This window comes from Leuciscus leuciscus (genome assembly GCF_965113295.1).
Source record: "Leuciscus leuciscus genome assembly, chromosome: 12".
NCBI classification, from domain to species: domain Eukaryota; kingdom Metazoa; phylum Chordata; class Actinopteri; order Cypriniformes; family Leuciscidae; genus Leuciscus; species Leuciscus leuciscus.
The window spans coordinates 40243789-40258642 of NC_138736.1; the positions used below are offsets into that span (position 1 = coordinate 40243789).

Below are 14854 nucleotides of genomic sequence, written 5' to 3' on the forward strand. Positions count from 1 at the left end.
AGTCTGAGTACAGTGAGTTACTATCAGGATGAGTCTGTCTAGACAGAAATGTTGTACCTCATTTGAGTTGATTTTTGTCTTCTCTTAAATGTCATGTTGTCCATAGACCGGTCACTCTTCATGGACACACAGCTGGACTCTGGTGCCTGTGATCTCTGCTGGTGGAATCCACTTCAATATAATACAGACAAGAATATATAAAGATCATTTTACATGGATAGATTGGTTCTCTATATGAGGTTTATCTACATTTATCCATCCATCCATCTGTCTATTCAGATCTTGCAGTCTCTACTAATGAGCTGATAAGCTGAAACAGGTGTTTTATATGAGGGAGACATAAAAATATGTGTCGTGGTTGTGTTAGGGGCTCCAGAGAATATCTGGCAAGAACTGAACTGAACTGATCTAGTCTCTCTAGACAAAAATGTTGTACCTCAGATCAGTTGATGTGTGTTTTCCTTTAAATGCTATTGGATGCCTCATAGACGCTTCACTCCGCATGGACACACAGCTGGACTCCGGTGGGTTTGATTTCTGTCTGCAACTTTGACTTCAATAGAACAGACGATTTAAAATAAACAGATATGACATAATAGACAAGAATTCATATTACTAATTTTACATTTAGAAAAACTTTATATAGACTATCTATCTATCTATCTATCTATCTATCTATCTATCTATCTATCTATCTATCTATCTATCTATCTATCTATCGTTGTACCTCAGATCAGTTGATGTGTGTTTTCCTTTAAATGCTATTGGATGCCTCATAGACGCTTCACTCTTCATGGACACACAACTGGACTCCGGTGGGTTTGATTTCTGTCTGCAACTTTGGCTTCAATAGAAAACAGACAAAAGGTCATTTTGGGATTGTTTTTTTTTACATCCAGAGGTAGAAAAGCTTCAGAAAATGTTTAAGAGAAATTACAGTGTACAAGGATCATTTCTTTTTTCTTTTTCTTTTTTTATATCTTTATTTTGAACATGTAAATACAATAAAAAAATAAACTAAAAAAAAAGTATTTATAATAGTAAAACAAAACAAAAAAACTTATAAACACCAAAATAAAACTTCCTACTTTTCCAGTACAAAACAAAACTCGATTTACATGTGCAAAAGGGAGTAGGAAGAAGTAAAACTTATGTACTCCTACCCCTATATACCCCTATTTCACCCGTTTATTGACATAGATGTGTGCTCTTTTAATAGGAAAGTGTATAAAGACCCTGTGTGAGACGAGACCCTCAGGGTACCAACTATATCTAGAGGCGGAAAGTAACTAATTACAAATACAGTTACTTAATCAAGCTCAGCGCTTTTCAAAGTTCTCTGTCTGTCTGACTTTAATAGAACAGAGATAACAGAATAGAGACAAGAATAAACTTGGCTGATTTAACATGAAAATAAATCCCACATGAGAAGGTTGTCTATTAAGACTGTGTTGAAGAGTGATCAGACTGTCCAAGGATAATGTCATATATCATCTAGCTGTCTACTAGAGCTGCACGATATATCGGAAAATTATCGTCATCGCGATAATAGTATATGCAATATCTGTATCGCAGAGAGGTGCGATAAATGAAATTTATTTTATGTGCCAGTCATTTGTGTATTGCATGCATAGGCTGTTTATCCAAATTTGACCAATCAGATGTGGCCTTACTATCTTTATACCCGCCTCCCCAGTAGGTGCTATTATTATGCCATTGGATAAATCGGGCCCAAAGGGAAACCTAGGGGATTAGAGCAGAGAGTGGAAAATAAAAACTGATGGCGGGAGTAGAGACAAGCGAGGAAAATGACAACAGCGAGGAACTTGTGCCTTAAAGGGATACTCCACTTTTTTTTGGAAATAGGCTCATTTTACACCTCCCCCAGAGTTAAACAGTTGAGTTTTACCGTTTTTGAATCCATTCAGCCGATCTCCGGTTCTGGCCGTACCACTTTTAGCATAGCTTAGCATACATCATTGAAGTGGACAAGACCATTAGCATTTCTCTCAAAAAAAATGACCAAAGAGTTTCGATATTTTTCCTATTTAAAACTTGTGCCAGATCCGCTAAAGGAAACGAGTCCTGCCGCTGCAACAGAGGGGCGTTGATCGCTCCTGATGAACCGAACTGGAGAAGGGGGTGTCGGCGAGGCACGAGGGGAAGGACCCGGCGTGCACGCGCTGAAATCACCGCGTTCAGGAATCCTCTGATCGCGTGGCTTCTTCCTTCGGGGCTTGCGGGGCGCCGAAGATGGAAGGTGGGCGGGCTCACTCTCTGAAGTAGCGAGAGCGAGTCTGGATCGGAGGACAGATACAGGCATACTGTCGCAGAGATGACAGCCACCTTTAGTGAGCGCTGTGTTGGCGTGCTCAGGGCTGAGACAGATAGCACACTGGGCGTGTCGGTCTGACACATGCAGGGGAACCCCGCAGGAATCGCAGATGGGAAGCGCCATTTGAAACAACGCGCTTTTTTAGAAGCTTAGCAAAGAAAAGGATCCGCCGGATGCCACAGTGAAACGCTTGCTAGCGAGGTCTGACAACGGCGCAAAGCTGTTCCGCTGAGAGGCTGTTCTACGGCGAGGCGGCTTCTATCCGGAGAAAATCAGCGACGAGGTGAGTCTCAGCATTAAAGGAGAAAGATCTGTCATTTGGCGAGTTTTTTCGGGATTTCTACTCTCCTGTCACGTGCAATTTGGCACGCTTGACACTGGCAGGGTGCCAAGCGCTCCTATTGGATCGCACGCTCATGCTCACTCGCCATTGGTTTGTGCAGTTGCCGCAGCACAGCCTATTAGCTCTCTTGCGCGAGCAATCATGCTCTCGCTGTGCAGCTGCAATGCGTTTTAAAATAAAGGCTTCAGTATTCTCGAGAAAAGGAGTTTTCCCACAGCGTTTGCAACGCAGTACGAGAGAACGTTCTCGTAAGGGAACTTTTATTTTCAACAGAAAAAATAAACTTATTCGGGCTTAAAACAACTTGAGAGAGTAAATTATGACAATTTTCATTTTTGGGGGGAACTATCCCTTTAATGGTAATTAAACAACAAAACCCAAAGAGAAAATCTCTCACTAACAAAGAAAATAATGACAAAGATTTTTATCTTCGCCACTTTGGCCTAAATGTTTTTTATTTCATATTTTCTTCCTGAATTAGACCTAATTAGATAAGAAGAATATCTTTTACCTGATTATTTTAGTATGATCATTACATAGGCTATATAAATGAATTTTTTTAAATAGCTAATAAAAATAGCATTTATCTAGGAAAATGTTATATCGCAAGAAATATCGTTATCGCATATTTTCCCAGTATCGTGCAGCCCTACTGTCTACTGTATCTGTGTGTCTTTGGACAGTGTTTAAAGACCCTGAGTGGCTCCAACTACTGTATATCCCGGCACCAGAATATGATAGAGACAACAGATCACTACACCAACCCTGGCAAACACACACAACACCCTGTTATGTGCTGAAAATGAGTCTTCTATAACATTAAGATCATATGAAGATTGAAGTACCTGAATCCTGGAGAAGAATCTCCATGTCTGAATGTGTGTGTGTCGTCCATGATTCATTCAGTCTTCATGAAGCTGCTCGAGTAAGAGATTAGAAAAACTCATACCACAGAGTGACCCTAAACGTGCTCATGTAACTTCACTTGAAAAGTAAAGATGTTTTTAAGCTTGTTCAAATTCAGCCATAGAACTAAAACTGATAAACAGAATACATCTTCCAGTTTCCTGCACCTGTGCTGTTAGATGCCATATCAGTATTAAACGGATAGTTCACCCAAAAATGAAAATTAGCCCATGATTTACTTATCCTCAAGTCTGCCACTATATCACTGCCATTATAAAATTTGGAAGAGCCAGGAATCTTTTTATAAAACTCTGATTGTATTCGTCTGAAAGAAGAATGTCATATACATCTAGGATGACTTCAGGGTGAGTAAATCATGGGCTAATTTTCATTTTTGGGTGAACTATTCCTTTAATGTGGTTACGCGTGGCACAATGTCGTCCACGGCCATTCTGATTTAATGTTTTTTATTTTGTTTAAAAGAGATAGGTCACCCAAAACACACATGCAAAGTGTATAAAGGCTCACATTCTGTGCATCACCCAAACTGATCTTATTGCATCAGTGAAGATTGGTTTAAATCAGTAGAGTCATATGGATTTCCTGGATCTCCTAACAGGATCTGGTGAACAGGTGAAATTATATCAAGTGTGAGTGTATATGCTGATGTCAAACATCTTTTTACCAGGCTAATCTTTAGGATGCTTCCAAACTTTTCCCTCATAAACATAGGTAGAGCTCTGAGAGTTGTAGCCTTTCTTTGAGCAAGCCCATTGGAGTTTCTGTGTCTGAAACACAGAAAACAAATATGGAAAAAGTTATATGCATGTTATATCCAAAAAGAAGCATGGGAATTACCTTGAAAAAGAGATGGCAAAATTCAGTCTTTAACCAGAGAGATATGATCACATGCAAAATAATTACCTGATGATTAAGTTGGTCTAGGAAGATCTTCATCTCATCTTATATGCTCCACCACTTGCTCTGTACAATTAGATGTGTATTCATCTAACAAAGAGAAAAAGGTGCTCTTCGGATTAGTTTGTGTGATCCTGTAATACTCAGCACAGACCCTGGAGAAAAAAACATTGTTAAAACAGTAAGAATTAAGTGTAGGCCTACACAATAATTCAGTTCTACTAACTAAAAATTATAAACTCATCTGATATTTCAAAAACAAAGGCTGTATTAATCACTGTATTAATTAAATATTTTCTTAAAAATACAAAAGTTATTAAAGAGCAGTGAGCGATTTTGTCTTTTGTTGATTAGCAGGAAAAACACTGACAGCGGCAGATACAATATTTTCACTTTAGACATACTTCACACATACTACACATTCTATTATTTAATACACAAAGCAAACATACATATTTTTAACATAATATTTGTTTTGCATAATATAGGCCTATATATTTTTTTCCTCTAAATTGTATTATATTGCACTGCTGCAGAATGCCTGAGCCTTCAGCATGTACAAATAATTTTGGACATTTGTATATATGACAAATAAACTTGAAATTGAATTTAAATTGAATAGACTACTGTCACTTTAAGAGCTATTGCACATATCTAATACTGAAACATCTGGATTTCACAACATTGTTCGTTCACTTAAGACATAGCCGACTGTGTTTACGTGAATACTACACACAGTGGGGTTTTTGAAATAATTGTGTGTGTATTTCACTATTAATTAGCAATAAGCCGTGAAAGATAACTGAATTCGCACTCACATTCTGTCCGAGAGAAACAGCTTTCTTCTGTCTCAATCAGAGCAAGCACCACATTTGAGGTTTTTTTCACAACTTACTGCATTTTAAACACCATGCACGTCATTGTCTTTTCTCATTCAAGCGTGTTTCCTCACTTTAGTCTAGGTGTCTTAATAACGTTAAGTATCAATGTGCTATTCGGATAATCTCTAACAATAGACACTTACCGTCTACACAGAAAATATCTTTTAACATAATACTATATTTTGCCAACATATGTGAGCAATTAATGTAGCTTATTTTCATTCATAAAGCAAAAGAAAACTTACAAAAGTAATTTTCTGATAAATCATCGTACACGGATGCACTGTTTTGTTGTATGCACAGATTTTGAGGGTCATTTATAGAAAGATGTTTTCTTTAGCTGTAGATTAGGTGGTGTAGGCTACACCTGTGATAGGTGTGAGATAGACATACGCGAGAAATTTCTACCAGCTGACGACATTCTAGGAAACCATAGTTGTTTTTCAAAGTGTGTTTTTCAAAGTGTAAGGAAAATAGACACGCTGCAATAGATTGAGAATGGCGCTGTTAAAAATTGGTAAACAATTTCAAAACAGGGTGTTTCAGACGAAATGCAAACAAAATCAAAGATGCATAAAAACAAACGTGTCCAAAATGTTACATGCTAATATTTGGTCTTGTTTCAGAGTCGGCGTGCCACAGTGAAAACTTTGTGACTTGTGTGAACTTTGATAAGGCCAAGAACACTAGCGCTGTTAAACATGCGGTTCAATAACAATTTTCAATATAAACAAGAATCCTGAGCTTGTTTCACATATAACTGTTGATAGTTAGATATAATAGTTAGATCATTTATCTAACAATTGAAATTTACAATATGTTAAAACATTTTGGCATTCTGCTGATGAGGCCAAAAATTGCTTACGTCAAGTCAAGTCAAGTCAAGTCAAGTCAAGTCATCTTCATTTATATAGCGCTTTTAACAATGGAGATTGTTTCAAAGCAGCTTTACAGAGATAAACGTATAATTTAAGGTAACAGAGATTGTTTTGGCTTTATATTTTGTATTCTTTAATAAAGTTTTCTTCCTGCTAAAGTTATTTTTGATTGATTCGCTTCTGTCGCAACGATCATTTGTTATTTAATTAGGAGCCACTAAGACGACACCATTCTCTCAACACAAACTTTAAACGCGAACCTGCGATAAACGCTGATGGCGTTCACATGCGCATTAAGAATTGGTTCTATAGTTATGTGTGTTTGAATACATGTGTGCAGGGTTGTAATTCCCTACAAACCAAGCCTAAACAATGTACTGGTCTTTCCTTATAAATTTTGATACAGAATTTTATTTTGCCTTTTCGGGGTAGATACGCGAAACAAATTTTCTGACAACTCTTTATCTGTAGAGTGGTAAATGGATCCTCCATAGGGAGAGACTAGTTGCCACTTCAGCACTGCGTTGTCATCGGGTCCAGGCGAATATCCTTCGTCAGATCTGGATACGGCCTGGATCCGGCAGACTGCGGGAAAACCTCGGGATAAACAAAGACACTAAAATTAGCGTAGATGCCATTCTTCTCATGATGTAACGAGTACATCAGGATTTATGGGAAGTGTTCCCGGTTCCAGCTGACCTAATCTATGCAGCCTAACATTGAATTATAGAAGTCTATAATGTATTATGTGTATGCTAGGTCAAAGAGATGTGTCTTTAGTCTAGCTTTGAACTGACAGAGTGTGTCTGCTTCCCGGACAATGTTAGGAAGATTGTTCCAAAGTTTTGGTGCTAAATAGGAGAAGGATCTCCCGCCAGCAGTCGATTTTGATATTCTAAGTATTATCAACTGGCCAGAATTTTGAGATCTCAATAGACGTGAAGGACTATAATGCGTTAAGAGATCGCTCAAGTACAGCGGAGCTAAACCATTTAGTGCTTTGTAAGTAATCAGCAATATTTAAAAATGTATGCGATGTTTAATAGGCAGCCTATTAGTAGTGTTGACAGAACCGGGCTAATATAGTCATTCTTCCTGGTTCTGGTAAGAACTCGAGCTGTAGCTGTAGTTTGTTTATTAAGCGTGCAGGGCAACCACCCAGTAGAGCATTACAATAATCTAGCCTTGAGGTCATGAACGCATGAACTAATTGTTCCGCATTTGTAGGGCTGGGTACCGAACGTTGATACTTTTATGGTATCGAAAAAAATACTCCAATCCTATGAGTATCGAAAAATTAGATATCTTTTGGTGGCAAATTTCAGTTCCAAAAGCATCTGAGTCCTCAAAAAGCATCTTTTTGTTGATGTTGAAATTAATTTTAAAACATATGGTATCGAAAAAATTATCGTCAGGAATCGGTATCGAAACTGAGGTATCGAAATTGGCACCGGATCGAAAGATTCTGAACGATACCCAGCCCTACGCATTTGTCAATGAGAGCATATGACGTAATTTAGATATATTTTTAAGATGGAAAAATGCGGTTTTACAGATACTAGACACGTGACTTTCAAATGAAAGATTAGTATCAAAGAGCACACCCAGGTTCCTAACCGACGACGAAGACTTAACAGAGCAGCCATCAAGTGTTAGACAGTATTCTAGGTTATTACGTGTGGGAGTTTTTTGTCCAATAATTAGAATCTCAGTTTTTTTCAGAATTTAGAAGTAGGAAATTACTAGTCATCCAATTTTTTATATCAGCTATGCATTCCGTTAGTTTTGTGAATTGGTAAGTTTCGTTAGGTTTTGAAGAAATATAGAGCTGAGTATCATCAGCATAACAGTGAAAGCTAATTCCATGTTTCCTAATGATATTTCCCCAGGGCAGCATGTACAGATTGAACAGCAGTGGTCCTAGTACTGAGCCTTGTGGTACGCCATACTGAACTAGTGATCAATAAGACATCTCTTCATTTACTGCTACAAACTGATAACGGTCAGATAAGTATGATTTAAACCATGCTAGTGCAATTCCACTAATGCCAACATAGTTTTCTAGTCTAGTTAAAAGAATGTTGTGGTCAGTGGTGTCAAATGCAGCACTAAGATCAAGTAACACTAATAGAGAGATACAACCACGATCGGATGATAAGAGCAAATCATTTGTGACTCTAATGAGAGCTGTCTCGGTACTATGGTACGGTCTAAATCCGGACTGGAAATCCTCGCAGATATCATTTCTTTCAAGAAAGGACCACAGTTGTGAGGATACTGCTTTTTCTAATATCTTTGACAGAAAAGGCAGATTCGAGATCGGCCTGTAATTGACTAATTCTGTAGGATCAAGTTGCGGGTTTTTAACTAGCGGTTTAATCATAGCCAGCTTAAAGGTTTTTGGTACGTATCCTAGAGACAAAGATGAATTAATGATATTAAGAAGAGGATCTATGACCTCTGGGAGCATCTCTTTCAGTAGCTTAGTCGGAATAGGGTCTAACATACATGTTGTAGATTTAGATAATTTAATGAGTTTAATAAATTCTTCCTCTCCTATAGCAATAAATTAATAAAATTTTACCTCAGGGAGACTACAATGCACTGCCTGATGTGATACTGTAGTAGACGGTTGCATAGTTATAATTTTGTCCCTGATATTATCAATCTTATAAGTGAAGAAGTTCATAAAATCATTACTGCTGTGCTGCTTGGAAACTTCTGTGTTTGAGGCTTTAGTTTAGCCACCATTTCAAATAAATACCTAGGATTATGTTTATTTTCTTCTAATAGGTTTGAAAAATAAGCAGATCTAGCAGCTTTTAAGCCTCTCTGTAAGTAATCGAGCTCTCTTTCCATGAAATGCGAAATACCTCTAGTTTTGTTTTTTTCCAGTTACACTCCATTTTTCTGGCTGCTCTCTTAAGGGCCCGAGTGTGCTCGTTGTACCACGGCGTTGGACTATTTTCTTTAATCTTTTTTAAGTGCAATGGAGCAACTGTGTCTAAAGTGCTGGAAAAGAGAGAGTTAAAAGTTTCTGTTGCAGTATCAAGTTCTTCTAAGCTATCCGGGATGCTGAGATGATGAAACTGATTAGGAAGATTATTGATAAAGCAATCTTTAGTGGCAGAAGTGATAGGTCTAACTTATTTATAACACAGAGTCGGCTTTGCAGCCTTGGCTAAATGTAATTTACACGAGACTAGATAATGATCTGAGATGTCATCGCTCTGCTGCAGAATTTCAACGGCATCAACATCTATGATAATATTAGATCTAGAGTGTGATTACGACAATGAGTATCTTTGTATGCAGTGTAACAGTGTAACAGTAACAGTGTCTCCCAACGACCTGTTTTCAGAATGCTGTTTTAGTGACGTCACTAAGCACAGGCCCCGCCCACGAGTGTTGACAGACACTGCCGTTTCAACATAGACCCGCCCTGATCGAGTTCACAGCTGCTTCACTGACGAGAATGTCTCCCAAGCATTGTAGGTGTTGTGTGGCTGGATGTATTAATCCACATAGCGCTCTCTATTTACTCCCGAAATCTGAGGCAGCCGCTGAAGACGAGGTGGAATTATTTTGTTTTTAAAGAAAATGCTCCCTCAACTCTACCGAGAGATTACTGAGAGTTTCTGATATTATCATCATTCCGTGAGATGAAATTGTCCTGAGAGACTGAGCGCGAGCTCATGAAGCTCCGCCCCCTGTGCCGGCAGCAGCAGCTTATTTGCATTTAAAGGGCACACACTAAAACAGCGCGTTTTTCTGAGCCCCAAAAAATGACAATTTAAACATGCTGTAAAAAATGATCAGTTGGGTATGATCTGAGACTTATTTTACATCTTGTGAAAAGGGGCATAATAGGGGACCTTTAAGACAAACTTTACTTATGCCGCGTCATGGAACACAGAAGCACATCTCGTCTCTGAAAATGTGTGGTTTTCCAAATGATACAACTTAGTCTAAATAACAGCAATGTGGAGTCCTCGGATTTCTTAACCCTCTTATGCTCTTAGTTTCCTGTTTACACTCAGTGCATCTGTGGTCTATATGACCCCAAACATGTATTGAGTTAAAATATAAATTTTAATGACACAAATTATATATCATATCATCTGTATTTTTATGCTGTGTTTTGGGGGATATGAAGTACTTTTTTACCTATTTACTGCAAAATTCCTCAACTACACCAATGAAATATAACATTTTTTTATGTAAAAAACACATTAATGATAATCAAATTTAAATATGAGTTGTTTCTGGATATTGATATAGGTGTTAGATGCATAATTCTGCCATCTGCTGAATTTATGAATAGAAAATAGAGAACAGAAAAGAGCTGATTATGTGCTAGATCTGTACATGATAACTTTAAGCTTTAAATATTGAATAAAGGTTCTATTATAACACTAAGGTTGTCTAATTCAAAGCCTGTGTAACTAATGGATTTCATTATCCTTACCCAAGTTGACTGATTACATTAATACCAAAAAAGGAAAATTCTGTCATTTACTCACCGCCATGTTGTTCCGAACATGTATGAATTTATCTGTAATGTTGTACAAAAATGAAGATATTTTGAAGAATGTGGGTGTTCCAACAGTAGGAAAAAAAAATACTATGGAAGTCAATGGTGCCCATTAACTGTTTGGTTACAAACATTCAACAAAATGTCTTCCTTTCTGTTCAACATTACAGAGAAACTCATACAGGTTTGGAACTACATGAGGGTGAGTAAATGACAAAATTTACACTTTTGGTGAACTGGCCCTTTAAATCATATTTAGGGATTTTTTTGGTGAACTATCCCTTTGCCCCTTTTCTTTGTTTTTTTTTTAATGTTCTTTTATATTCTATTGCTTATTTTCTTTATATATTAGGACTACTTTTAAATATATTAAAAGTAACCATATCCAATGCGTCATAATGTAGTCTACTAAAACTCTTATACGTAGTTGAAAGTTTTGAAGTTGAAGTTTATTTTGTTTATTTTTTACATTTTGACAGGATTTTGACATTTCTAAACATAAATAAACTTACTAAGAAGATAAGAGCCAAACATACAATCTGGCTGTAGGATATTTACATACTTTACTGCATGTTAGCGGTCCACGATAATGCGGAATAATGCGGAAGTCCCCGATATTTTAGCTAAAACACACTGGGTTTTAATTCAGGGAAACTGCTGAAAATTGCTGCAATAAATTCCAGACAATTCGATCCCCGATATCAAGATCTAGTAACTTTACTGAGAGTTCAATGTGCGCGTGTGAAAATGACCACCTGTTCCGGAGAATTCAGTTTCCCTCCAGCGCGCGTTCGCAACATCACCGGCTCGCGTGGTAACGTGATGATGACGGAAATTACGTTTCTCATTCCTCTTCTTCTTGTTAATGGCTGTTCACTTCTAGGAGCAATACATTCAAATACCGTAATTTGTAACCTATATCTTATTGCCTATATATCCTACATACAACTTTCACTAAAGACGGTGAAACGGACCGCGAGCTCATATTTACCACATCCGAGTATGTGAGATGTCACGTGATGACGCCACGCCGCGGGTCACATGACTGACTCAACCGAAACCAAAACAACACAGCAGAAATGTCACTTCTTCATTCCGCTTTTATGTTCAGAGTATAAAACATGTCGACGTTTAAAGTGAATTTTATATTTTCTGTGCTGTTAGTCCTGTTTGGTAGCCTACCGCGCTTGGATTTCTGGGAAATGGAGATAAATTTCGACGAAAGGTGAGAATAATTGAGATCAACCGAAAACAATGAAACAAACTTCATAACTTACCGGTGCAACAACAAATAACATTTAAAAAGCTGCAAACACCTACATAATGGACACTATTTATAAATATAATTATTTTTACGTTTTGTTTTTTAATCTAGTATGAACGTGGTGCTATTATTACAGCTGAAGTGTCAAGTTTTATTGATTAGGCCTATTATTCGTTTTTTTTCTGTTTATTTAGGCTAATTTCTTACAAAAAGCTGGTTATCAGGTTCCTCTTTATGTGTTTTTGAAAGGTTGAATCAGAACTAGAAAGTATTTCCGTATAATAGTGATAAGTGAGATGAACTAGCCTAATGTATTTTATAAATGAGTTATGATTTATGATTTATGTGTTCTGTTTCATATATGATCTTTGAAACCCATAAACTGCTGTTGGGATGATTTTTTTTAAATTAAAATACTCATGATTAGCTGTACAAATTATTTAGTGTAATGTGAATATATTTCTACATTTACTATATTAATGTAAATGATTAATAATTATGACAAATCATTCATGTGAACTGGTTCTTTTCTGTGTTTTAGTCAAACTAATATACAGAGCATTTACAGTCACAGCATTAGAGACATTTGACAATCAATAAATAATGTAAGGTTTAATATGAAAAAATTGGGTAATACTTTATAATAACGTTCAGTTGTAAGTCATTTATAAGTGGTTAGTTAATGATGAACTAATCAATTACAAAACATTCATAAATGATTGACAAATGAATGGCAACTGATATACTAGCATTTTATGTATGTTTTGTAAATTCTGTTACAAGGAATTTACAAGGGATTAGTAAATTATTAACTAATTATTTACGAAATGTGACTATGGGTTCATAAATGATTACTAAGTGATATGTTAATTATTGTATGTATGTTTTGTAGATTCAGTTATAAGTCATTTACAATTGATTAGTTAATTATTAACTAATCATTTACAAAACATGAATATGCGTTTCATAAATGTTTAATAAATTATGGGGGGTTTTTTTATGCATGTAGCAATTAAAGGGCGCAGAAAGTGCTGTAAATGCCTTGAATACTCATACAGATAATTTGTAACAGGTCAGTAACAGAGTTCAACACAATGATGTGTAAACGCATGAATAAATCATTTACAACACTTTCTGCATCCCCTAAAGTGTAAACTATTCATCACTTGTAAATGTGTTACACATCATTCGTATAATAACATTATCGAATCAGTTGATATTTGACTGGTTTTGTCCATCTTCTGTTAGACTGTCTCACACATGAATTATTATGTTGAATATCTGTCAGCTGTTAAATTTAACTACACAATTAGATAATACCAGTTTAGCTCAACCAATCACCAAGCAATGCTTCATTCTGTTCAGTCTGTGTGTAAAAAGAGCATTAGCAGTTAAAGACAAAACACTTCAGCAGAACATGATCAGCTCAAAGTGTCTGAATCATTTTTGGCCCCAAATGTTTATAGATTTTACTGGTAGTCACTGTATGAAGAATTTTTGGGTATGATATGTCACAGTTGACTTTATTTTGCTCTCCTCACTTACATGAATGAACTATAGTGTCCTGCACACACTACTAAAAAAATATCAAAAATCATATCTGGTGTCTGAATAATTTTTGGTTTGACTGTAATTCATCTGAATTCACATCAATGATATTCAACACATTATGAAATGAATATGACTCTCTACAGTTGTGGTATAAAGGGTTTGTGATCAGTTTAATGATACTGATGTGACGAACACACTTCTTTCTGATGTTTTCAGGTGTGTGTAGAGCTGAACTGGTTCAGATAAGGTTGGAGGCTCACGCGGAGGCCAGCTCCAATTATACGGAAAGGATGTGCGCCTGCAACGCAGGGACTTCCAAGTTATAAAATCTGGCGAAGGTGGACAGCGAGGACCGACCGGCCGCTGCACATATCCAATAGATCCTCCACTACACCACGCCCAGGAGAAGGCCATGCCTCTGGGGGAGTGAGCTCTGACGCCTATGGGGGCATTGCAGGCCTATAGAAGCGTATGCTAGAGCGATAGCAGCCACCAGCCATCGGGATAACCTTTGCTTCGTGACCGGAAGCTCTTTGGTGCGACCAACCACCTAAGCTTACAATGAGTGATGTGACGTTCTGCACAGAGGCTTCGAAGCTTGTATCAACGAAACATCACACATTGAACCAGTGTATCGGAGCTTGATTCGTTTTGCCATAATGATCTGTGGCGTCCAAAGCTTTGTTTCCTAACACAGTCACGAAACTGCTTCGTATTCAGATTCAAAAATAGTGCGAACCCCTTGAGCAGGTTTCGAGTGTCATGCCCTTCGGTAGTAGTAAATAAAAAATATATATATATACTTAGCCCTCACACTGTTGAACAAGTCCTTTTCCTTAATAAACATCTTTAATTTCTTAAATTACCCACAAAATAAAGTGTCAGCTCCCCAGTTCACAAGCACTTCACATTCCACAATATCTTTTGATTTTGATTTTGATTATACAGTATATGCCCACATGAGCTTTGCCTATGAATTCATAGGATTAGGACTGAGGCTAAAGTTTATGTGAAAAAGGCTGCATTTGTTGATCAAAGCAGATTTGTTCATACATTGTGTAAGAACTAGGTTACATAAACACTAACACATGAATTATGAGGATTACATTTATTGCTTTGTGGTTTACTTTATGGAGCTCAAAGTGATATATTACATGGAAAAAAAAGGATGGGTCTTCTGGGACAGAAAGGCAGCTTTTCCACCTTTTGACCACAAGATGTCCTTACTGTGCAGCGTGTTGACA

At 37.0% G+C, this 14854-nt stretch overlaps 1 protein-coding gene and 1 long non-coding RNA gene across 11 annotated transcripts in view; one reads left to right on the forward strand and one right to left on the reverse strand.

Moving 5' to 3' along the window:
- LOC309511327 (NLR family CARD domain-containing protein 3-like) overlaps nt 1-11795 on the reverse strand; it is a 30748-nt gene extending 18953 nt beyond the window's left edge. For 3 of the 10 annotated variants that reach the window (XM_082186454.1, XM_082186462.1, XM_082186461.1), the window contains exons 1-6: nt 4509-11794; nt 4270-4372; nt 3524-3595; nt 728-844; nt 437-553; nt 58-171 (exon numbers count right to left, since the gene is read on the reverse strand). In XM_082186454.1, the coding sequence (XP_082042580.1) occupies nt 58-171; nt 437-553; nt 728-844; nt 3524-3573 (398 nt within the window). In that variant the 5' untranslated portion in view covers nt 3574-3595; nt 4270-4372; nt 4509-11794. The other 7 variants (XM_082186460.1, XM_082186459.1, XM_082186455.1 and 4 more) reach the window with 6 other exon arrangements.
- A 49-nt stretch (nt 11796-11844) lies between these two features.
- Nucleotides 11845-14436, forward strand: LOC309511421. Its single transcript, XR_014210598.1, has 2 exons — nt 11845-12020; nt 13827-14436. It is a non-coding gene; the product is annotated as an uncharacterized lncRNA (long non-coding RNA).
- Nucleotides 14437-14854: the final 418 nt, after the last annotated feature.